The sequence below is a fragment of the Gadus macrocephalus genome, chromosome 18 (genome assembly GCF_031168955.1).
Source record: "Gadus macrocephalus chromosome 18, ASM3116895v1".
Lineage (NCBI taxonomy): Eukaryota > Metazoa > Chordata > Actinopteri > Gadiformes > Gadidae > Gadus > Gadus macrocephalus.
Genome location: NC_082399.1, coordinates 7,402,230 through 7,424,217, shown reverse-complemented (window position 1 = coordinate 7,424,217; position 21,988 = coordinate 7,402,230). Strand labels below are relative to the sequence as shown.

General features: G+C 45.9%; 6 protein-coding genes across 9 annotated transcripts; 5 read left to right on the top strand and 1 right to left on the bottom strand.

The window, feature by feature from the left end:
- Positions 1-224: 224 nt before the first annotated feature.
- LOC132446628 (sphingomyelin synthase-related protein 1-like) lies at positions 225-9,294 on the bottom strand. 4 transcript variants are annotated; one of them, XM_060037006.1, is made up of 6 exons: positions 9,170-9,294; positions 3,891-4,464; positions 2,915-3,010; positions 2,653-2,770; positions 2,351-2,501; positions 225-1,789 (listed from the first exon to the last, which is right to left on the bottom strand). In XM_060037006.1, the coding sequence occupies exons 2-6, from the start codon at positions 4,445-4,447 to the stop codon at positions 1,485-1,487; spliced, it is 1,227 nt and encodes a 408-aa protein (XP_059892989.1). In that variant the 5' UTR covers positions 4,448-4,464; positions 9,170-9,294; the 3' UTR covers positions 225-1,484. The 4 variants fall into 4 exon arrangements, with proteins under 4 accessions (XP_059892989.1, XP_059892987.1, XP_059892988.1 ...); XM_060037004.1 differs by lacking the exon at positions 9,170-9,294 and adding an exon at positions 5,082-5,406; XM_060037005.1 differs by lacking the exon at positions 9,170-9,294 and adding an exon at positions 5,229-5,404.
- LOC132446632 (dual specificity protein phosphatase 13-like) lies at positions 5,531-6,800 on the top strand. The gene is made up of 3 exons (XM_060037015.1): positions 5,531-6,050; positions 6,231-6,448; positions 6,584-6,800. The coding sequence occupies exons 1-3, from the start codon at positions 5,902-5,904 to the stop codon at positions 6,790-6,792; spliced, it is 576 nt and encodes a 191-aa protein (XP_059892998.1). The 5' UTR covers positions 5,531-5,901; the 3' UTR covers positions 6,793-6,800.
- LOC132446633 (dual specificity protein phosphatase 13-like) lies at positions 7,956-9,682 on the top strand. The gene is made up of 3 exons (XM_060037016.1): positions 7,956-8,090; positions 8,235-8,452; positions 9,108-9,682. The coding sequence occupies exons 1-3, from the start codon at positions 7,963-7,965 to the stop codon at positions 9,317-9,319; spliced, it is 558 nt and encodes a 185-aa protein (XP_059892999.1). The 5' UTR covers positions 7,956-7,962; the 3' UTR covers positions 9,320-9,682.
- Positions 9,683-11,907: 2,225 nt separating this feature from the next.
- On the top strand, positions 11,908-14,678 carry LOC132446631 (dual specificity protein phosphatase 13-like). The gene is made up of 3 exons (XM_060037014.1): positions 11,908-12,256; positions 12,631-12,851; positions 13,991-14,678. The coding sequence occupies exons 1-3, from the start codon at positions 12,093-12,095 to the stop codon at positions 14,191-14,193; spliced, it is 588 nt and encodes a 195-aa protein (XP_059892997.1). The 5' UTR covers positions 11,908-12,092; the 3' UTR covers positions 14,194-14,678.
- A 307-nt stretch (positions 14,679-14,985) lies between these two features.
- Positions 14,986-17,220, top strand: LOC132446634 (dual specificity phosphatase 29-like). The gene is made up of 4 exons (XM_060037017.1): positions 14,986-15,274; positions 15,368-15,505; positions 15,692-15,909; positions 16,339-17,220. Exons 2-4 carry the CDS (start codon positions 15,378-15,380, stop codon positions 16,539-16,541), a joined length of 549 nt encoding a protein of 182 aa, XP_059893000.1. The 5' UTR covers positions 14,986-15,274; positions 15,368-15,377; the 3' UTR covers positions 16,542-17,220.
- An 870-nt stretch (positions 17,221-18,090) lies between these two features.
- On the top strand, positions 18,091-21,727 carry LOC132446630 (dual specificity phosphatase 29-like). The gene is made up of 3 exons (XM_060037013.1): positions 18,091-18,643; positions 18,761-18,984; positions 20,596-21,727. The coding sequence occupies exons 1-3, from the start codon at positions 18,462-18,464 to the stop codon at positions 20,823-20,825; spliced, it is 636 nt and encodes a 211-aa protein (XP_059892996.1). The 5' UTR covers positions 18,091-18,461; the 3' UTR covers positions 20,826-21,727.
- Positions 21,728-21,988: the final 261 nt, after the last annotated feature.

Genomic DNA, 21,988 nt, shown 5'->3' with positions numbered 1-21,988 from the left:
GTAGCTGTGATATCAACCCTCGTATAAGCGGACATTTATAGGGTTACGATGTATATATATATAAAAAAGCAAACACATAGTAGCAGTAGCACTTAGGTGTACTTAAGTTGTTTCGTTTACTATGGTAATGTATAATGGAAAGGACACGAGCCTATGAAGACGTCTTTAACTTGTGTCTGGCAGAGGATTTGTGTATTTTTATTCAATTTAAAGATGAATACAAATGACATTACAACTTTATTGTATAGTGGCAATACAAAAAAATGCAGTCTTTTTAAACAAATACATAGTTATGAGCAACTGTAAACATAGCCTCTGAATGTGCAATGTTGCAATAACCTTATATATAAAATATAAAAAATACTTGACATTTACAAAATAAATTAATACAAAATGAACATACGTACAAATGTAAGCAAATGCTACTCAAAAGACACCACTCCCTTGGTATTAATTTAGGCATAAATTGTACTTTTCTAGTCATGTATATTACATATTAATACAAAAAGGATACATACAACTATCTATCCACAGACACATGGCCATTTACCTTGAAAGCCATTTAACATTAAAGACATCAGCTATTTCATCTACAGACAAGCCTTTTGCAACATCCATGGTGATTGGCAAATGAAAAGGATTTTTAGAACCTCTTACACAACATCCATTTTGGCTCTATTCACATTATTCTTTAGTTGACATAATCAAGAGAAAGGCAGGGGCATTTGAAAAACTAACATTAAAGCCACACTAACAAACATTTTCAAGATCTGCTTAATTTCACAACAAGAATTACATTAGTGGCGGTGGAAGTTAGTGACTACTAAAGCTGTTGAGAACAAAGGAATTCGGAATGTAGATCAATTAGTTGTTTGAAGCACTGCCACCCGTTATACATCGTGAGTAAGGGCTGTAGTGCAAGATTCAACCGTGTCCCGATAGCCCTGATTGCTTTTACTAATGTCTATAGAGCTCAAGGTAAATGAAATATACAAAGTTTACCAGCAAATGTTCACTTAATCCTTATCATAGAACTTGACATAACAAGTGATGTTAATTTCACAATAAATTGCATGTTGATTGAGAATTATGTTTGTCTATAAATACATTTATTTCTATTCTTGAAATAGTTCTAATTTAACAACATAAAAAAAATACTGTGCAAGCCACTTAATTAAAATACGATTGAAGTGACGTACCCTTTTTGTACTGACGCGTGTTAAATGTGAATGAAAAGTGAATTGCATCATGTTTTAACAAGCTCTGGGCGGTTCATTGGATCCTACATGATCCACTCCTGGAAATACTGACAAGTCCAGAACATGACGTTTCATCATGACGTTTGCACCCTGCCGGTCCCAGGCATCGTCAGGGTGACCTGAGCCATGGGGGAAGGCTCTCAAACAGTTGGCAACAGTTAGATGGAGGACAAAAAAATAAAAAATAAAATATATACCACTGGCACGCTTTGAGTCTGGACGCCCTCAGCCAAAAAAGCGCCGCAGCGAGACGGGCCTGGCGAAGGGCCAGCAGTACTCGTTGGGCACGGGGCCGTTGACGTTGCTCTCGAAGAAGGAGAACATGGGGAACCAGATGCGGGCGCGGCGGCTCTGCTGGTAGGCCCGCGTGTTGGCCAGCGTGTGGTAGTACAGGAAGAGTCTGGTGGTGATGTAGAAGGCGATGAAGACGTCGATGGAGTAGTGCTCGTGGGCGGCCAGGATGAAGAAGATGCCAAACAGGTTGAGGACCCACGACAGGGTGTGGATGAAGTTCCACGTCCGGGGGGTGTCTGGCGCAGGAATGGGGAAAACCGTGTGTAAATTGATGCTGTTCAGCCAAGCTGTACATAAGTTGTGTTCAAAGTGGTCCCCTCAAAGATCTGCAAAGATTTTATTTTATATTAGATCTATCACCCCATTAGGTAAGCTATTCACGGTTTATACATGTTACAAACTGGGTGCCAATTTCCGAAATCCCCGCTATGCATTGAAATCAAAAGTGGCGCACAGCTAGTAACGGGTTTTCCAATACCCCAGTAGGGGTTATTCTGCCAGAGAGGGTATGACAGAGCTGCTGTAACATATTTCCTCTTTTCTCTGTTTTTCCCGCCATAGGTGCAGCCAAAGTGATCAAAACTGAGATCTTTGAAATCAATAAGCTGGTTTATTATCGTTTCAAACAGTGGTAGTGAAGCGGTTCTGTCTGACTGTGGTACCGCTTACCACCACCAGAGAGCAGCAGCAACAACCTAATCAGACGTTTTCCTTTTCCTAAAAATGCTTTACCCCCTAGTTCAACCTCCCTCAGGGAAGTTATATAAAGCCTAATAACACAGTGTTGGAAAACTCACACTCGGTGACAAAAAAGTTGAGCATGGTGATCACCACCGTGTGGCCACTGAACATGTAGTCCCCGCATGTATGCACTCCGGTGAGGCTCATCCCGAAGCCGCTCCAGATGGCCACTGCTCGATGAAGTTTGGCCCACATGTCCCCATAAATCTGGAATGGGGGGGGGGGGGGGGGGGGGGGGGGGGGGAGCAGAGGCAACCAACGGTGACAAACAATGCAAAAACAAAAATCTAAGAGCCCAAACTAGCACGCATTGTGCCTGGGCTGCCAGCTGGTGGACACAGACGAGGGGGCCGCTTACCTTTCCCGAGCACTGCAGGTGCTGTCCCGGGACGGACAGGGAGGTGACGAACATGGTGATGCAGCGCAGCATGAACACCGTGCCCATGAGACTGCAGAGGCGGCGTAGCAGGATAGACCTGTTCTTATAGGCAGAGCAGGGCTTGAGCACGTAGCCTCATTTGACGAGTGCTCCCTTATTTTGTTGATGCTCAGGTAACAGACAAGTTGAGATGTGTAATGTGTGTATGTGCATCTAAAACAGAAGGAAATGGGTACTCCACCTGTGCTTGTGGAGCAGTAGAACCAGCAGCCAGATATTGCAGAGGATCACGCCACAAGCCTCAGCCATGGCAAAGGCCCAGGGTATTCTGGGAACACTGGTTAAAAAAAAGAAAAGAAGAAAGTTTCAAGTTTGAGATTACACAGCCGAGTACCTAGCTCTCAGAATAGCCTCAAGAATCGCCTGAAGGCTATTAGATTCCACATTATTAGTCAACCATAATTGTAATCAATCTAACCAAATCGATCCAATTCTAGCTAAACCGCTGGGAGGTCGGTAACGATAATGTCTAATTCTGTCATTTTGCCAAAAAGTATTCAACCCCTTTCCAAGCAATCAGCTCGCACCGCGAGCCAAGACACTCGCCTCATGCATCTCAATGTAAATAACCGTTGACCCACTGGTTCCGCTTATAAGTGGGTCAAAGTTAGTCCATTCAATACGCAAGGACACTGGCTTTTAGAAAGCAGGGCATTCATAATGTCCACTCTCTGACCTGATATCACAAATGATATTTAATATAACAAAAAGTATGAGGACTTTTACAACATTCCGATATAGAATAGGATATACTTATGATTAAAAATCCTACTAACATTCATAAACAGGCACAATGAGAGTCATTCCACTGATACGGTTTTTCACAGAATAGGATTAGAAAAAACAAGTGGCATTTCTAGCATTGCAGAGCACATCTTCGTAATCATAATCCTTTAAGACCACAGAGCGAGCTAAGTGACTGCAATGAGTCACTCGCTTTGTTTAATCTGAACTTTCTCATACCACACAAGGAAGATGAGCAATAATTCTGAATTATTTCTCAGCCCTATATAAAACACAAACACCGGTTGCACAGCCATATCTCACCCGATACAAGGATTAGTAAACACAAAGCAAATCATGCGTGTTGCTCTGCTTTCCTTCAACCTGACTAAACATACACACTAAAGATGAGACAGGACAGTGATGACACCCACCTGTCTAAAAAGATGTCCGGCAGTGGAGGGTAGGTGCGCATGTCCGGCACGCGCTCGTGAACGATGACCATGACGAAGGAGGTGAACCCGAACACGAACACCACGTACACGGAGCTGAGCGCCGTCTTCCAGTACTCGGGGTCCAGGCGGCGAGACTGCTGCTTGTACTTCCCGTTGGTGTACTGATGGTACTCCTCGCCGACCGGCGCCGTCTCCGCGCTGTCGCACTCCCGGCCGCCGTCCCCGTTGCACAGCCAGTCCAGGCCGCCTCCGGGGCCCGTGGGGGAGTGGCCGTCGAAGGGCAGGCCCAGCTCCTCCAGCAGGTCCATGTTCTGCTTCTGGAGCTTGCGTATGGACAGCATCAGCCGCTTGATGTCCCCGAGCACCTTGAGCTCCAGGGGTGGCGAGCGGAGGTCATACTCGCTGAGGCTGAGCAGGCTGGTGCCGTCCAGTCGGTGCCGGTTGCACAGCAGGTCCACGTAGTCACAGAAGCCCTCCTCTTTCAGCCACCGGGCGACGTGCTTGGTGGTCCAGCGGCGAACGCTAAGCTGGGTCATTTCCTCCACACCGAGAGCTACCGGAGGGAGCAGATGTTCAACACATTAATGATGATAGAAATCTGAAATAAATTTTTCAAAAAAAAGGTACCTCAACCGTGCATAGATATGTTTATACCTATAGAGACAAAACGGCTGGAGAAGTCGGAGTAGCAGTTATTTATAGAGCATAGGAACACTTCTGAGTCAGGTAAGGCAAATATGTGCTTTTGCTTGAGTAAGACGTTTGCACAATCATAGGAGTTTGCACAATGGGTACCACGCCCACTATTCATATTCCTAAATTAAGTAAACGGGCCGGGAGGGATCCTAAGAACCTACTTCTGCATGCCCAAGCTACATTCTGCTGTAATTGGGCCTTACTAACTGCATGACAATAAATATATGACCTCTGCATAATCAAATGATAAGCTATTATAACACTTAATTGTGTGTCATTTGCACAATACGTCCCCCTAATATGCAGACGGATAATTCTGAATGGAAATAGATTATCTTGTTATTCTGTCATAAAGAGCTGCACAAATATTGACAAATATATGTCTAATTGCTAATTGGAAAAGCTTTTAGTGACATTACGGAAAAAGATATCCAAAAGCTACGGCTAATAAACGTCAAGCTTGAAATAACTCACTTAAAAGGGTCATGAAGTGATAATCCTTAGTGTATCTGACCACATCTCTTCTATTGCGTTGGCCATCCAGACAGCTAAGTGGCTAATGCTCACTAGCTTGAACTACCTAGCAGACGTAAGCATGTTTAAGGCGGATTGGTTACTCACTGTAATCTGGTGCAGTACAAGACAACGCGACAGCGTGTTTGGACAGCTAGCTATATGTCATCTCTCAAGAATCTTGTGAAAGCGTATCAACATGCACTGTGATGAGTATATATTTGTTGAATATCATTTCGCCCTGGCATCTGTGGTTAGCATAACTGTTGACAACACACCGTAACGCCTTAAATAGCTGCGCACAATTATTTTATTTTATTTTGGCCGTGGAGTTAGTTGGCAATTGCGACCCCTATTGACAAAATAATATATTGCAGTTTATGATAGCCATACCTGTTGAGATTTAATTACACATTAGCAATTGTGGTTATGATTGATGCCTTTCACTATGTTGTTGCATATAGAAACCCAAGCCAATCATTAACACAAACACTGAATAGAAAAAAAAATTGATTAAGTCGTTTTATTGAAGTTCAATAAAGGTAGTCCATTTGTGAAATATATTATACATAGCCTTGGTTCTATGTTTGTATTAAAGACAGTCCAGTCAAAAAATGGGAAATTTCGTGACTAAAGAAATGTGCAGTCAGAAATTGGGTTACTGTTTTATTTTCAGCCTGAGAACACCTGTTGTTGTCATTGGACCGCTTCACTGAACACTCAGTAGTGAACACTGACTCAGGACAGTGGGTGGGTTAGCTATAGCTCCTCTCTGTCAGTCATGATCAGTCAACGGGAAGAAAGCGACGTCTCCGCGGGAAATCCGTGCGGAACTCCCACCGTGAAGGAGTTGGAGAAAGTTTTGTATGGAGGAAAACGATTTGGCAATGACACGGACGAGGTTTGGCCCAACTTGTTCATTGGAAATATGTAAGCCTGATAACAAATTAAAGTGCATAATAGTTCAATAGGCTCATGATTCCCCTTACATTTTATCTTTTTTTTTAAATTTAATAATAATATAATATCAACAATAATGTATCCCAATAGTATCCGAAATACATTCATGCTAGCAGCCTATACACCTAAACCGTTAACTTTACCACACAGGTCAGTCGCCAATGATCGTTATAGTCTGTGGAAACTGGGCATCACGCACGTCCTTAACGCTGCGCACGGGAAGGCGCACTGCCAGGGCAGCGCTCGGTTCTATGGATCCACCGTGGACTACCTCGGCGTGCCCGCGGATGACGCTCCCTCTTTTAACCTTTCCCGCTATTTCTCCACCTGCTCGGACTACATTCAGAAGGCACTTGACACGCCTGGTGGTAAATAATAGCATACATACACACCCCTTTGTGTTGTTATTTTTCTCAGAACTGGACTGTATAGAAATATACTATTTATGTCCATGGGTGCAACGTATAGCTTTAGTTTAACTTGGTCATGTTGGTCTTTACCAGCTAGGGTTATTGTGCACTGTGCTGTGGGGGTGAGCAGGTCTGCCTCGCTGGTCCTGGCCTACCTGATGATCTGCCACCATTACCCGCTGCTGGACGCCATCCATAAGGTCAAAGAACGACGCTGGATTTTCCCAAACAGAGGATTCCTCAAACAGCTACGTGCTTTGGACATAACGTTAAAAAACAGAGCAAAGAATGAACAAGCTTGACCAGGGCCGTAGCACCAAATTCTGGGCCCTGTATACAAGAGGTACTGATGGGCCCCCTCCCGAATTCCCCCTAGAAAATTCAAAATAAATATATACATATTTTCTTTTTTCATTCCCATGGGCCCCCCGCTCGTCATCTGCATCTTTTTTTTCAAGCACTAGAGAAGCGTTGAATGGATGGATGGATTCTTCAAGTATGATGATGTCATAGACACAATAATGGTGCATCCACATCGCTGGAAAGTATGGGGGAAAACATTTTCGCGACGTCGGAAAGTCCTCGTGAACGACACCTCATGACGCTCTTATGATTCTACTTCTGTTCGGCAATTGGGGCCATATTTTGATAACGTTAGAGTTGCCCAGTTGGTGACGTATGGTTTACTAGTGACGCGCATGAACATGGCGTAACATGAACGTTTTACTCAATATAAAAGAATCAACCATCGTATCACATACTTTACTATTGATTGACGTTGTAACGTCTGTTGGCATGACTTTGCTCAGTTTGTACTGGTAAACCAGCTCTAGTTAAGGGCAAGTTTTGCCTCCTATACAGTGGCAATACTGGATGTGCTTCTTATAAATAAAAGCAAAAGGATAGTCATCAAGGAAAAAAAGGCATGCAAACTTGAAACTGATCCTATTCATTTCTGTTTAGTTCTGACAGTTTTTTATCGGATAAAACCCCCCTGCTGCGAAATAACTTTTAGATTCCCAACGCAGTGCACACGAACGGTCGCTGTCGGGAACACGCGGGAGCGTCATCTCTTGCGAGCCGTCTCGTTATCGCAGGACAGTGAACGCGCCTTTACAACAACAATAACATTTAACATTTAATGTTTCTCTATAGCTTAATTCGCATATTAGCCTACTAGCTACAGGGGTATAGAGGAAGGAAAGTATAATAAGGAAGTTATAAGAGAGGGAATCAAATCATTGAAGCGGTGTGCAGTCCGCCCCCTCCCTGCAGCCCCCACTGGTAACTACACGCCGGGTCAGGGTTCAGGACTAAATTAGGAAGCCGTCCTGGGACACTCAAAACACACCTGCTCCGGCGGATCACCCTGCGCGGGGGGCGGGCAGGCGGGCGGGCTTTTAATAATAATAATAACAACAACCCCTTTGGAACAAGGCGGACCCTCTAGTCAGGGGGCGATTTCAATTAAAATGTCCTCCGTGAAAGACGAGAGTAAACAGTACATGACAGTGAAGGATTTGCAGAAAGTTTTGGACTCGTGCAATCTACAGCTACATCAAGTGGATGAGGTTTGGCCCAACATCTACATCGGGAATGTGTAAGTAGCTGCCATTCTACAGGTCTGTTTGACGTCCACAATGAAACATCTTACACTCATGTAAAAATGTGTTGTGTATAAAGTATTCCATATCTAATGTGTGTATGTATGTCCATGTGCTCACTCCCTTTCTGTGCTCTGCAGACACGTAGCCCAGAACAGGAGTGCTTTGCAGAAACTAGGTATTACTCATGTGTTGAACGCTGCCCATTCCAAACGAGGCAGCATTGGGGACCAAAGATTTTACGGCAACGACATCGTGTATTGTGGCATTCCCGCTGATGATTCCACCTACTTTGACATCGACGTTTACTTCAAACCTGCTGCCGATTTCATTCACAAGGCACTGAAATCTCCAGATGGTAAGGCTCCTCAAGGCGCCTGATTCGCAACAATGGATGAATGAGTTATTTCAATTACAGCACAACCGCTGATGGATGCAATGCGTACTCTGTTTAAAACAGCATTAGACGGGCGTCTGACTTCAGGTCATTAGTGCCAAGATATGCCTTCTCATTTTTCTTTCAAGTGCAGTTATTTTTTTCTCCCCATGTCATTTAATAATTCTTTAATAAAAACCCATTCACCCCAACCCTCGGTGTCCCATGCTGTCATTTCATTTCATGTCATTACGCTGCTGGCAGTACTGGGGTCTGGAGATGGAAGCAGTCAGGGGTCCCACCTTGCAGAACTCAAGTCTATCATGAGGTCACCACCACGGTGTCTTAAAGCATAGCGATCAAGTCAAGGACGTCCTCTCACAGACAGAGACAGAGAGAGACACAGAGAGACACAGAGAGAGAGGGAGACAGAGAGAGAGAGACAGAGAAACTTAAAAAATTGAATGGAAAGGAAATTAATCGTGGACCCTCTTTTCGGCTGGCAGTGGGATGGTTGAGGGAGTAGATAACGAAGGACTCCAGTTTGAGATGAGCAGCCATGTCAAACAAGAGACCTCTGGTAAATCCGTTTGCCTCTCCCCCTCATCGCTCTCTTTCTCTCCCCCTCTCTCTTTAGGCAAGGTTCTAGTGCACTGCATCATGGGCCTGAGCCGGTCCTCAACCTTAGTGCTGGCCTACCTCATGATCCACCGTCACCTCCCCCTCCGTCGGGCCCTGAAGAACCTGGTGAAGAAGAGAGCCATCTACCCCAACCGCAACTTCCTGGCTCTGCTGCTGGACCTCGACCTGCAGCTGAAGAGAAAGGAAAGAACGTGTGACATCCTGTAATCTGCCGAGACATGCTTTGTATGGAACTCTTTATTCAGTGGTCAGTGCACACGAGAAACCCACAGCCTCTCTCTTAGTAACCAGGAGTCTGAGCACCACTGGGTACTATGTTATCTGCTGTGAGTACACAGAGCAACAGCAGCGGATGATAAGAACGCATGAGGCAACACTTTGGGGGGAATATTGGGGCCATGGACTGCCGTTTTTCATTTTGTACAATGATCTAGCGTTGATCAGTGTTAACAAAATGGACCAAAACTATTAACAGGACACTTGACTATTCACTTGTTGTTGGTATTTAATGTTCGCTGTGCTCAGATGTTTTTGATAAATCATAAAATCGATGCAGCTCAGAAGAGAAAAGACTGCTTCCTTTTTAGACCTAACTCAAAAAATACCTCTTTTATTATTCAAGTTAACTGTTCAAACTTTTTACTGGGATCATTTATGGTATTGGAAGCATGGCGAACATCTGCCTTTGCCACACTATGTAGTCATTCACACAATTCAATTAACTTTATTATTCTTCATTTGTGTGCAAGTGTCCCGCTCTTGGTTAATCTTTCAGGGAAACAGACGGTGAAGACGGAATCACTTTGAGACGAGTTTAAGATGTTAACCTAAAAAGAAGAAAAATAAAGTGAATGTAGAGAGACTGGGAGAAGGCAGACGTCTGAACCATGATACACTCTGTCATACATATGTGATTACAATCTTACATGTGTGCTATTTATTCATTATGTGTATTTATGTTGATGTGCAATGTATGATGCACAGTATTTATATTCATAGTGTATTGATTTCCATTTACACTCGCCCAAAACACATACACAACATGTTTTGGTCCTTGCAAAGGCAAACATGTCCACAAAGACAGTTCTTTGCAGAGGATTCCCTTTTTTATGAATGCAGTGTGGAATACCCAGAGATACTTTTTAGTGCCATTAAAGGGCTGGTCTTATGCCACCAGGCGTGAATGTGATTAGCCATTAGACTGGTAGATCAGTCTACCAGCCTACCCAGTGGACACTCGCACGTGAGATTGTCACTATAACACAGGAAAAGGCAATTTTCAAATGGCTTGTAATGGCTTAACACACCCACGCCATGGTGGCATAATATCATCAGCATCAGAGCAGTTGATAAAGCCTACTAGTGGTGGAGCAAGAAAAAAAGAAGAAGCATTTTTTCTGTTTAGCCTTTCTGTGGTAACCGTGGGCACCTTCCCGATACGAAGCATCTTTAATTACACAGAAGTGGAGCAGAGAGGACAGGCTAGCCTCGGGCTACCAGGAGGCTATGAAAGCTGCAGAGCAACATGTGCACCCAGGGAAATCAGTTCTCCGGCCTCCTAACTGGGGCCGGGAAGGGGGAAGGCGGGCGCTTATTGATCAATGAGGAGCGAGGAGAGCAGCCCGCGGTGCACCACGCCGCTCCACGCGTTGCTCCTCCGCTGCGGCCCCCATGCGCTCCACCTAGCCTCTTCAACTCATCAAAGCGGCTACACAACTTGCAAGCAAAACTTGGGGAAGTGTGTGAAGATGTATAGGTTTTTCTCTCTCTCTTGTGTACGCGGGGGAAGCAAAGGAGGGTACACACACGCGCGCACACACACATACGTGCACACATACACAAGTCTTTGTGTTCAAAAGGCTTTCCGGAACAGCCTGGAAGCCATCGGGATGGTGCGAGTGTAGCTCCATATGCCAAGACGGCTTTACCAAAGGTCAGTGAAACGGATTCGGTCTCAGTGATTCATCCCTATGGAGGATGTGACAATAAGTCTCTGAAACCCCCTTGCTCCTGTACACCACCTTGTGTCTTTCTACACTGGCGAGCCGCATGGACCAAGAGAGAGAGAGAGAGGGGGGGGGGGGGGAGCTGCCAACGCTTTCTTTACAGTGACAATGCAATGCATACACCGGCGATGTAAACGCTCCCGGCCTCAGGATAACTCCACTTCCTTGAGCGAATGCAAATGTATACAGTATGCATAATGGAAGCCTTCAACACTCCGTGTATAGCGGAGATGCTCAGGTTGGTCTTGCCGGCAGGAAATAAAGAATGGAGCTTTATGCGACGATAAAAAAAATGATCTTCCGCTTCCTATTCCCTCGAAAGAGATGCACTTAGCAAGATATACCGCATATAGGGCCCATGCTGTAACTGTATACATATACATTATAGTGTGTGTGTGTGTGTGTGTGTGTGTGTGTGTGTGTGTGAGAGTTAGTGCCTGTGTATGTATGTGGTCAAAATATTATATATATTATATAATATTATAAACAGCAAACGGGATGCATCTCGATATTTCGTTTTGAAACAAGCACCATTGGTTCATTTCCGTGAATCACTATGGAAACATGTCAGTGCATTGTCAAAAGACAAATCAAATAAAAAAAACACTGTTTAAAGACCTTACCACACAGTCCTTCTAACCACTAACTAGTCAGACACTAAAGCACTAAACACTAATACAGTCAGATGAGGTCATCTTCAACAATATCCAATCACCTCATGCTGAGTGTAACCCAATGTGCGATCTCATGCACGTGGGTCGAGATGTGTCAGGTATGTGGGGGGCACATTCCCGGCCCCTCCGACGATGGCGACTTACCCCTGGAGATGCGCCGGGTGTTGTTGCTTTTTAAAGCACCGTGCTGTCACTAGCTCCTAGGGATCTGAACTGGAACACCCACCGGTCAGTCTCCACATGCGGCGCTTTGGGTTCGGCGTGCCGTGGAACCAGGGACGGCGGTGAGCGACCACAGAGATGCCCAGGGGCCTCAGCGCTGGTGGGGCCGGCCCCGGGGGCTTGGGGACCAACGGGAGGTACGAGACCCCCCAGGCTTCTGAGCTGCAGAGGCTGATGTGGACCAAGAACGGGGCCAGTGGCCACCTGGACCAAGTCCAACCCAGGATCTACGTGGGAGACATGTGAGTCCCGTGCACTGCGGCAGTCGACTCTTTGAGTGTTTGCCGTCTTGAGGCGCGGCTGTGGAAAATGGCATCGTTTTCTGTGGAGCTGTATTGCTAAACGTTAGGTATTCCCAACATGAGAATTCCTTTTATATCTCAACGAGGAGATGAGGGATCACGTGCCTCACAACACACACTTAAGTCTCTTTTACCCCAAGCCACTTACAGTGAATATATATTCAATGAATGAGCAGGTAGAGGCTAGGCCATCTCGCTCAAGTGTGCCTACAAGTAGCCTCCGGCAGCCATTGGGAAATCAAAAACCCTGGACCTTTTCAGCTAGGAGTGTCCCTCAGAAATCAGCAGCTGACCCGGATCTCCTTTCCTGCTAGGTACGCAGCGAAGGACAAGAGATCCCTCCTCGCCCACCGCATCACCCACGTGCTCAATGCCGCCGACGGGAAGTTCAACGTGAACACGGGGGCCAGGTTCTACCGGGACACCAAGATCACTTACCACGGGGTGGTGGCGTTCGACATGCCGACCTTCGACATGAGCCCCTTCTTCGCCCCGGCGGCCAACTTCATCAGAAACGCCCTGAGCACGCCCACAGGTAAGGGAACTCCCCCTGGTCATCGTCGTTGTGCCCTCAGCAGTCCCCCATGCCTCCGCTTGTCGGAAACATTAATGCAGCAAAGACAAATCTGCCTGTTAGGAGATCCGGTGAAACACGTGTCAGTCAGCTCCCATTACTCCAGCCCTGTGTTGTTATTAGTCATTAAAATGCAAATCCAGCACAGGGAACAATGTATCAAGCTAATATCTGCCTGCCCGCCCTGCCAACCCTCCCAGGGTAATCTCCTCATAAGCTAAGACCGTGGGACAGAGAAATTGGTTTTAAATGGATTGCCCTGGTAATTTGTAAGCAACACTTCCATTGGACATGGAAATTACACAATTACGATTGTGGCCTTCTGCTGCTCCCGTTATGCAAAGCGAAGGCAGTATCTGACATGGGGGTAATAAAGTGAGCTACATCCCCCACTCCCACACATCCAGCCCGCCCGCCCCACACACACCCACACTGCCCCCCCCCCCCCCCCATGCCGGCTGGCCGGGCGCCGCGGTGTGTGGTGGCCTGTACTGTAATCCCCTGGCGGAAATACACAACCACCAAGACAGTTCAATTACGCGGTCCTCTGGGCTGTAATCCTCGGGGCGTGATAAAGGAATTGAGGATTAGCATGTGTAGAAACATTTGCAGGGACGCCGGTGAAAACTTTGACTTTGAGCGGTTTGAAGCGGTCGCTCGTCTGCGATGTGGAGTTTCTTTCAGGGCTCTGCAAATAGGAGTGAAGAGATGTTGGAATAGAAGGATAAAAACAGCGATGTTATACAAGAGACATGTGGGTTGTTTGTGTAACCTACTGGGAAGAATCGAGGGGTGGAAGCAATATTGGTCTGGAGTTTAGGTTTTGAAAGGAAAAACAGATGAAAACAACAAAGCATGCTGTTTTTAGTTTCACCGACCATATGCATATGGGGATATTCTCAAGGTTGCGATTTTCTCAGGGGCCCCATTTTCTATAAAAACATGATTTTCTATATAAACTGGATACAAACTGGATGGATCCTGTAGATGAACAATGTTATGGGAATCAACTCTGCATTTCATTAAAAAGTTTTAATTAATAAACAACAACCATAGTGAAAGTGAAAGTAAACACCATGTGTGTTTTGATTGGCCGTCAGCTAAGGTGCTGGTGCACTGCGTGATGGGCCAGAGCCGCTCCTCCACCCTGGTGCTGGCCTACCTGATGATCCACGAGAACCGGACGCTGGCCGACGCCATCAGAGCCGTCAGTGCCGGCCGCAACATCAGCCCCAACGCCGGCTTCCTGGAGCAGCTCCGAGCGCTGGACCGAGAGCTCCACGCCCGCAGAGCTCGGAGCTGAGGAACACTCATGTTATATTCGCACTCAAGATCTAGAGTACAAATATAACATGAATACATATATATATATATTTTCATATTATTTAAATTCTCAAGAACTAGAGTACTGATAGAGTACGAGTATAATATGAATACATATATGTGTGTGTATATATATATATATATATACACATAAACATACTATATATATATACATATATTCATATTATATTCATGCTCAGGATCTACAGTAGGCATTTTATGCCTCCCCATCATGATTATAGTATGATAGTATTATATAAAAGTATGATTATGATATGAATATATGAATATAAATAAGTATATGCATAAAATTGAAAGTATGATGTACAGTTTGTTATTCAGAATAATTGTCTATAAATGTATTTGATAGTTTAATACCTGCGATGTGGACATAAATGTTAATGCTCATGATGAAAAACGCTTGTTGAAACAATATTATCATAAATTAATAAATGATTAAAGGCAGTGTCTCAAAGGCCAGTTTGAATGTGATGCAATTAAAAAATATGCATTTGAACTCTGTCGGCGAATGACGAACGTTTACGTGCTTTTATATCCAAGCACAATGTGCCGGGTAATTAAAGTGCTTGATACTGGACAGTGAAAGCGCGTGACTATATATAGTCAGACATCTGGAAACACCGGTACCGAGTCGTGAGTTGTCACAACACATGCACTCTGGCTTGTGTCAGAGTCAAGTGTGGAAAAAATAGCTTGCTCCCCCCCAGCCACCCCCCCCCCCCCCCCCCCCCCCAGCCCCGCTCACCCCTGCATATGGAGGTGCAGCTGTCCCCTTCAGACAGGCCAGCGCTCTGCCTTTGAGCAACCTTCATATCTGCTCGCTCCCTTGTAAAAACAAATCGCCAAGTGGAACTAAGTTTCATTGTTAAACTTAAAGAAGGGTTTTTTTTTGTAGGAGGAATTGATCAAAACACAGCGAACACTGAAGTGTTTTTTGATTTTCACGGAAGGATACCAATTTACAGGAAACTATTTTTTTCAATTTTTCTCTCAACTGTGGAAACTCATTTGCTTGGAAAAAATAAAGTACTTTTCTTCAGGTGAGTTATCCAATGGTTGGGTATCTTTTCCAATCGTTGAAATACAACACGACTCCAGGTCCAGAACAGTCTCCATATCCATTCATTTTGAAGGGAGCCTGTCATGAGCCAAGAGGAGGAGCCAGGACACGAGACACCTCAAACCCACGATCTGCTGGGCCTTCTGCTGAAGAACAGACGCCCCCCCAGCCCCGCCAACCAGGTCTGGCCCGGCCTCTACATCGGAGATGTGTGAGTGGGACATCTGATCGGACATATCCATGTCAGCGGCAATATGGCGATTAACTAAAGCGACCCTGTGTTGTTGAACCCAACCCGATGAATAAACCCTCAGCAAATAAATACAACTCAGTCACATTACGCAACTGATATTTTGTTATTTTAAACCTCTCATTTTGTGGTGTTGGCTGTTTTCAGCGCTACCGCCAAGGATAAGGGGCTCTTGGGGACCCTGGGGGTGACACATGTGCTGAACGCCGCAGACGGGCCCCAGCACATTGACACCGGGGCGGTTTATTACGACGACACCGACATCGTCTATTATGGGGTGGAAGCGGCGGACCACAAAACCTTTGACCTCAGCCCCTTCTTCCACCCCGCCGCTGAATTCATCCAGGACGCCCTGGCCCAAAAAGGTAAGCCCGTGGGCACGAGGCAGCCATATTTATAACGCAAACGTAGTGAAGCACAGACGCTGGGAAAAAACGGTAGAAAGTCTTGTGAAGGTCCACAGTTCCAAGGCGCTTTCATGCCTTAGATATGTCGCAGATCTGTAGTTGTTTTATGTCTTTGTTTTAGAGAGCTCTTTCAACGGCTTGACATGTTGACGTGATTAAATAACACGCTGCTCGTTATGATGAGTGACACTAAACAGCCAATGAGAACAGGCGTGACACCCAAGTCTAAATAAGACAACCCTGACCTTTGTATTCCCTCCCTCAGGTAAGGGGAAACAGAGGTCAGGGTCACACGTTGACCCGGACCTGTGCGTTTCCCCCTAACACATAATTCAGGGTCATACACATGTGGACCCTGACCTCGACCTGTGCGTTCCCCCCCCTCAGGTACGGTGCTGGTGCACTGCGCCCGGGGCGTCAGCCGCTCCGCCGCCCTGGTCCTCGCCTTCCTCATGATCCGAGAGCGCCTGTCCCTGGTCGACGCCATCAAGGCCGTGTGCAGCCACAGGAACATCCTGCCCAACGCCGGCTTCCTGCGGCAGCTCCATCACCTGGACACTTCCCTGGCTGCCGAGAGAAGCAGGACGTAGACGGGGGGGGGGGGGTGGGGGGTGGAGGGGGAAGAGGAGCAGGAGGAGGAGATCAAAACGCAGAGCCAGAGAGTCACGTATTCACCGAGCACTAGATGCACATTTCAATGGCACCATTCCAAGAAACATGGATCCACAGTCTGTAGCCAGAGTGTGTACAATCGCAGGGATCACATGTTGAAGAGTTCTGCAGGGTTTGTCAGAGAGATAGACCGCGCGGAGCGAGAGAGAGAGAGCGATAGACTGCACGTGTTCTGCTGCGTGGCGTCTATCTAGACACCTATAAATAAACAATGCCCCATTTATTTATTCACTCGGCTCAAAAACACAGTGTCTAAACTGCTGAAATCTTGCACTCCAACCGCTAAGACCGCGCTGCCTTAAGAGGTTTGATAGGAGCTGACAGAAATATGCCAGCATCGTTCAGAGCGTGTATACAGATTCAGGTCAGACTTTGAACAGAGATGAAACAGCAGAGCCATCTTAATAAGAAATGCTCCACAGCGCGCGCGCACGCAAACACACACACACACACACACACACACACACACACACACACACACACACACACACACACACACACACACACACACACACACACACACACACACAGACAGAGCCAGGGCTGAGAGAGGGAGATAGAGAGAGATGCTGTCAAAATAAAAGGAATTGGATATCACAGGTCTAATGATTTCACTGTCAGAATGAATGATTGCAGAGTATGAAGATATGAGAGGGCGGGAAATAAAGGAGGTTGACGGTGTGAAAACCGGGCATGACATGTTAGCAGTTATCCGCAGCTTCCTGCTACTAACACGGCCATCGCAGTGTGCTCATCATACACTACCCTCTCTTTGGTGGGGACGGCCTTTAATTTAGATCAGTGAATGGATCCGTGCACCGTGGAGTGCACAGATCACATAACAGAGAATCACAGACGTGTGTCATCGCGCGGTGAGAAGCTCATCTGTAACAGTCTGACACATTTAGACTCCTCGCTTCGCTTCATCTTTATTTTATTTTTTAATAGTGTTACCCGCAAGAAGAAGGGGGCCCCCATGGGATCCAGGGTGAGGGGGGGGGGGGACTTTGATGACTGCAACAGCGACGTATCAGAGATTTAGTAATAGCGGCTGAGAGAGGGCGAGAGACACGCGGATAGAGGGAGAGAGAGGGGACGAAATAATTTGATTTGAAGGGGCGGCTCATATGGATGAACAGACGCTCCGGTTGCCCTGTTCACTCCAGTGGATATGCGTACGTCCTTTGGCAAACTGGGAAGTTTGGATAAGCAAGGCTCCAAGCCAGCCGGGGAGATTAGAAGTGTGTATTGTGTGTGTGTGTGTGTGTGTGTGTGTGTGTGTGTGTGTGTGTGTGTGTGTGTGTGTGTGTGTGTGTAGAAGTGGGAATGGTGTGGGGACAGGGTGGACAGGGTGGACTCCCTCCCCCCCCCCCCCCCCCCCCACAAGCATGAAGCCTCGTTGGGTACGGGTCATGGGGTGTAACCCCCCCCCCACACACACGCACACACACTTTAAAGCCCCTAAAAATATCCCGTCCATTCGATGCCTGTCACCCATCAGCTACACAAACGCCGCCAGAACTCAGCCACCCTAACCCAACCTGCTTTCACTTTGGCTAGCAACGGCACAGCCAGACATGTTGTCAGAACCAGTGAACTAAACGCTCTTCCTGCGCGGGACGTCGGATCTCCGGTCGAGCGGTACCGTCTGGGTCGTAACATTAGTGACAGGGGAGGGGAAAGTCATATATTTATTTATAGGCTACTTAATGAAAGCATGTAGGAAGAAACATTGTTTGCCATCAAGAGAAGCGAACGGGGCGCTGTGTCAAGGCAAATTGTTATTTCCCTTCCCAAAGGTAATGCATCAAGTGTGAAAGAAGGCTATTCTGAGAGAAATGGCTTCTAACAAGTCAAAGTCTGGCAGGAGCACAACAGCGTGGCAGGGAGCGGAGGCATCTGCTCAGAAGGAGGAATATTTCACACCCGGGGGCTATGAACTGGAGAAGATTCTCAACCGTGGGAGTGCAGTGTACACTCGTGTCAATGAGGTCTGGCCCAACGTCTACATCGGAGACGAGTGAGCCACTGCTGCAATAAGACAATAATAAATGAAAAAAAATAAAGCACCATTAGCTTCGGGTAAACAAGAAAAGCACTCCTAATTGCTCTCGTAAATAATCCCCTCCCTCCACAGGCAGACGGCGAAAAACAAGGCCAACCTGAGGAAAATGGGAGTTACTCACGTGCTGAACGCGGCGGAGGGAACGCGGAACAGCGTGAACACGGGGGCGGACTACTATGACGACATGGCCGTGGTGTACTTCGGCTTGGTGGCGGTGGACTTGGTGGGGTTCGACCTCAGCCAGTATTTCTACTCCGCCGCCAAGTTCATCCACGAAGCACTGCGTGATCCTCAGAGTAAGAGAGTACCGTCGAAAGGCTGTAATGTGACGGCACTCAGTGATGTGACGGCATATTGCCAATTTCGGCATATTGCCAATATATATATATATATATATATATATATATATATATATATATATATATATATATATATATATATATATATATATATATATATATTTCTTAACAGAGTTAAGAAAGTTTTTGATTAATGTAGCATCGACACGGAAAGACGAACATGCAGGACTACTGAGCGTCTTTAATAAAGGCAATGTTCAGGCATTTAATAGTCACGTTATAGGCATGTTCGTCAAAGGATGCAAATAAGCACGTACCTTAGGTGGTTTTCACGGTGTTAACTATTTAGGTTTCATATACGCAACCAAATGTAAAACCAAAAGGGCTTCTCATGGTGTGAACCGGAACCGGACGCCTACAAGACGTCTCGGCGACAGAGTATGTGCTACTATTGTTAGGCCACGTTTATACGTAGCAGGGTTTATAGAAACGAATATCCCCCCCCCCCCTCCGTTTTCAAAAATAACATTGTGCACACAACATCGTTTTCGAAAAAGTTGTCGTTTACATCAAAACGCATAAATACGCCGTAGAGCGCCATTATAACTATGTCAAACCTATGGGCGGCAGTGTAGGGAGAAGGATAAAGCCATGCAAGCCAATCAGAATCCTCCGAATCAACAACAACGAATAACACGAGCGTCTTCCTGTAACAAACTGTAAACATAGGGCGCTCATATGACGTTAGGCATTTCCTTGCGCATAATGTGACGCTTCAGAACCTAAAACCCCGTTTCTACCCGTTGACACGACAATGCATAACCGGCGTTTTCAGAAATCTCCACTTTGGCCGGAGTTTTTAGAGATGATCGTTTTCTGTGATAAAAACAGCGTTTTCGTGTAAATGAGAGGCCAAACCGCGTGGAAATATCTGCGTTTTCCCTTTGTGTGATCGGGGCCTTAGGGTGCACTCACACACATCTGGCCGTGGCCGTGGCCGTTTTCACACCTAACCGTGCTCAAATCTGCCAGTGTGAGTGTGGCCAGTCTGGCCAGGCCAGGCCAATTTGGCCACTTGGGAGAGGTGTGCTGCTACGGTACGGGCCGCTACGGTACAGATGCTAATGAGCCGACACGCGCACACGGCACGCACGGCTACGCAACCTGAGCTGGATGACGTATAGTCCATGCGACGACCACGGACATAATAAAGGCGACGAGCCTTCTTTCCCATTAAACGGTAAACATATATCCAAATAAGCAACAGACTCAGCAAAGTGCGAACTGTGTTCTTGTCCATTGTTGTTAGAACTCTGACTGACGTCAGACTTTATTATGGTCCATGCAGCGGACGCTTGATGATGACGTGTTACTTACGACGTGATGACGTATTTACAAGAGCCTACCGTGGCCAGGCCACAGTTGCGACGGCCAACGGCCACGGCCAGATGGCCTAGTGTGAGTGCAGGCCAGAGAACAATGGGGCCATTTGAGCACGGTTAGGTGTGAAAACGGCCAACGGCCACGGCCAGATGACCTAGTGTGAGTGCACAGAGTTTATTCTTCCACGACGCAAGAGAATGAGTCAGATGATGTTCTACCCCACAGACACGCTGCTGGTTCACTGTGTGATGGGTCGGAGCCGCTCGGCCACGCTCTTCCTGGCCTACCTCATGCTCTACCACAACATGACCGTGGTGGACGCCGTCGACCATGTGAAGCAGCGCCGACGCATCATCCCTAACCGGGGCTTTCTGAAGCAGCTAAGACAACTGGACGAAAGTCTCCAGGAGAAGCGGAAAGGCTCTTCAGACAGAGAGGGAAATGACTATAGTTAGGTCTAGTGCAACACATGATTGATGAGAAGTGTTTTCATTTAGCATGAGTGCACACACACATACACACACGCACGCACATCACAAGTAGAAGATCACAGTGTAGATTAGCCATTGACATGAAGCTTGCCTTTATTACTCCAAAATATTTTATCTATTGCCAAAAAGGAAATGAAAAAAAAAAAAAATTCAAAATGCCTTGCCCAAGTACAGAACTCAACATTCCTTTAACCACTTTGGGGTGTTCAATCAACTGCAGTGGCATCATATTCATGGTCAATTATAATTTATTCTTATGCTAAAATGTACAGCATTTGAGTGACTGACAAAGGAGAAAAAGTCATAAATACAAGAATGTCATTCTGTCCATTTACTGTGCACATAGCCAGGTATTTCCCTGTTAACCAACCAGCAACTCTGTACAGGTACAAAGGCTACAAAAGAGCAATAGAAACAAAAACACAAGTACAAGTTGCGTTTTACATGCAATCTGTTAGCTTAGTTTGCTCTATTCACAAGCTCTAATCTTCTAGACTTCGGTAAAATATAAATCCAACATTTTATAAAGATAGAAAACAAATCTACAGATGGAATGAAAATGTAACTTTAAAGGCATTATGTAAAATATTTGGACTAAATTTATATTCTTCTTTATTGTTATTCATCGGTATAATCATTTAGATGTTTTTTTGTTTAATCCCGCCACACTTCCCTTGACAAGTTGAAATGTTTTAGAATCATCAGGGTACAAACACTGAGATATGCTTTGTTATTTCGACAGAAATCCGTCTGCTTTAGAAAACAGAAAGCTGCCTTAAGGAGATCTGTTACAAAAAGACTTCAGAATTATACATACATAGCAATAAAACCTCTCAAACCAAACGGAAAACAGGACTAAGTTTACATCGTTTTTTTGTTTTGATTTTTTTTACGTTAGCATTAACAAAATATAGTTTCATCTTCCCGCCCCCCCCCCCCCCCCCCACTCCCTCCCGCGAAGGGAGACCTAATAAAAGGCCAGATATATTTAAATGGTTTGCTATTTAGCACAACACTTGTACTGTACAGTACTACTCAATGCACTGTCACTAACAGAGACCGAAGCATGCTAGCTGTCACTTTACAAAATAAGTACAATAATTTAAATATACAAAGGCATGAGTATA

What these genes read in the sequence shown, in the direction of transcription:
- LOC132446630 (XM_060037013.1), top strand. Translation starts at nt 18,462, where the DNA reads ATGGCTTCTAACAAGTCAAAGTCTGGCAGGAGCACAACAGCGTGGCAG. An exon ending in AACGTCTACATCGGAGACGA is followed by an intron (nt 18,644 to 18,760) that starts GTGAGCCACTGC and finishes CTCCCTCCACAG; the next exon opens with GCAGACGGCGAAAAACAAGG. An exon ending in AGCACTGCGTGATCCTCAGA is followed by an intron (nt 18,985 to 20,595) that starts GTAAGAGAGTAC and finishes TCTACCCCACAG; the next exon opens with ACACGCTGCTGGTTCACTGT.
- LOC132446634 (XM_060037017.1), top strand. Translation starts at nt 15,378, where the DNA reads ATGAGCCAAGAGGAGGAGCCAGGACACGAGACACCTCAAACCCACGAT. An exon ending in GGCCTCTACATCGGAGATGT is followed by an intron (nt 15,506 to 15,691) that starts GTGAGTGGGACA and finishes GGCTGTTTTCAG; the next exon opens with CGCTACCGCCAAGGATAAGG. An exon ending in GGACGCCCTGGCCCAAAAAG is followed by an intron (nt 15,910 to 16,338) that starts GTAAGCCCGTGG and finishes CCCCCCCCTCAG; the next exon opens with GTACGGTGCTGGTGCACTGC.
- LOC132446628 (XM_060037003.1), bottom strand. Translation starts at nt 4,722, where the DNA reads ATGAATAGTGGGCGTGGTACCCATTGTGCAAACTCCTATGATTGTGCA. An exon ending in CCGGACATCTTTTTAGACAG is followed by an intron (nt 3,011 to 3,890) that starts GTGGGTGTCATC and finishes TTTTTTAACCAG; the next exon opens with TGTTCCCAGAATACCCTGGG. An exon ending in ACCTGCAGTGCTCGGGAAAG is followed by an intron (nt 2,502 to 2,652) that starts GTAAGCGGCCCC and finishes CCCCCATTCCAG; the next exon opens with ATTTATGGGGACATGTGGGC.
- LOC132446632 (XM_060037015.1), top strand. Translation starts at nt 5,902, where the DNA reads ATGATCAGTCAACGGGAAGAAAGCGACGTCTCCGCGGGAAATCCGTGC. An exon ending in AACTTGTTCATTGGAAATAT is followed by an intron (nt 6,051 to 6,230) that starts GTAAGCCTGATA and finishes TTTACCACACAG; the next exon opens with GTCAGTCGCCAATGATCGTT. An exon ending in GGCACTTGACACGCCTGGTG is followed by an intron (nt 6,449 to 6,583) that starts GTAAATAATAGC and finishes GGTCTTTACCAG; the next exon opens with CTAGGGTTATTGTGCACTGT.
- LOC132446631 (XM_060037014.1), top strand. Translation starts at nt 12,093, where the DNA reads ATGCCCAGGGGCCTCAGCGCTGGTGGGGCCGGCCCCGGGGGCTTGGGG. An exon ending in AGGATCTACGTGGGAGACAT is followed by an intron (nt 12,257 to 12,630) that starts GTGAGTCCCGTG and finishes CTTTCCTGCTAG; the next exon opens with GTACGCAGCGAAGGACAAGA. An exon ending in CGCCCTGAGCACGCCCACAG is followed by an intron (nt 12,852 to 13,990) that starts GTAAGGGAACTC and finishes ATTGGCCGTCAG; the next exon opens with CTAAGGTGCTGGTGCACTGC.
- LOC132446633 (XM_060037016.1), top strand. Translation starts at nt 7,963, where the DNA reads ATGTCCTCCGTGAAAGACGAGAGTAAACAGTACATGACAGTGAAGGAT. An exon ending in AACATCTACATCGGGAATGT is followed by an intron (nt 8,091 to 8,234) that starts GTAAGTAGCTGC and finishes TGTGCTCTGCAG; the next exon opens with ACACGTAGCCCAGAACAGGA. An exon ending in GGCACTGAAATCTCCAGATG is followed by an intron (nt 8,453 to 9,107) that starts GTAAGGCTCCTC and finishes CTCTCTCTTTAG; the next exon opens with GCAAGGTTCTAGTGCACTGC.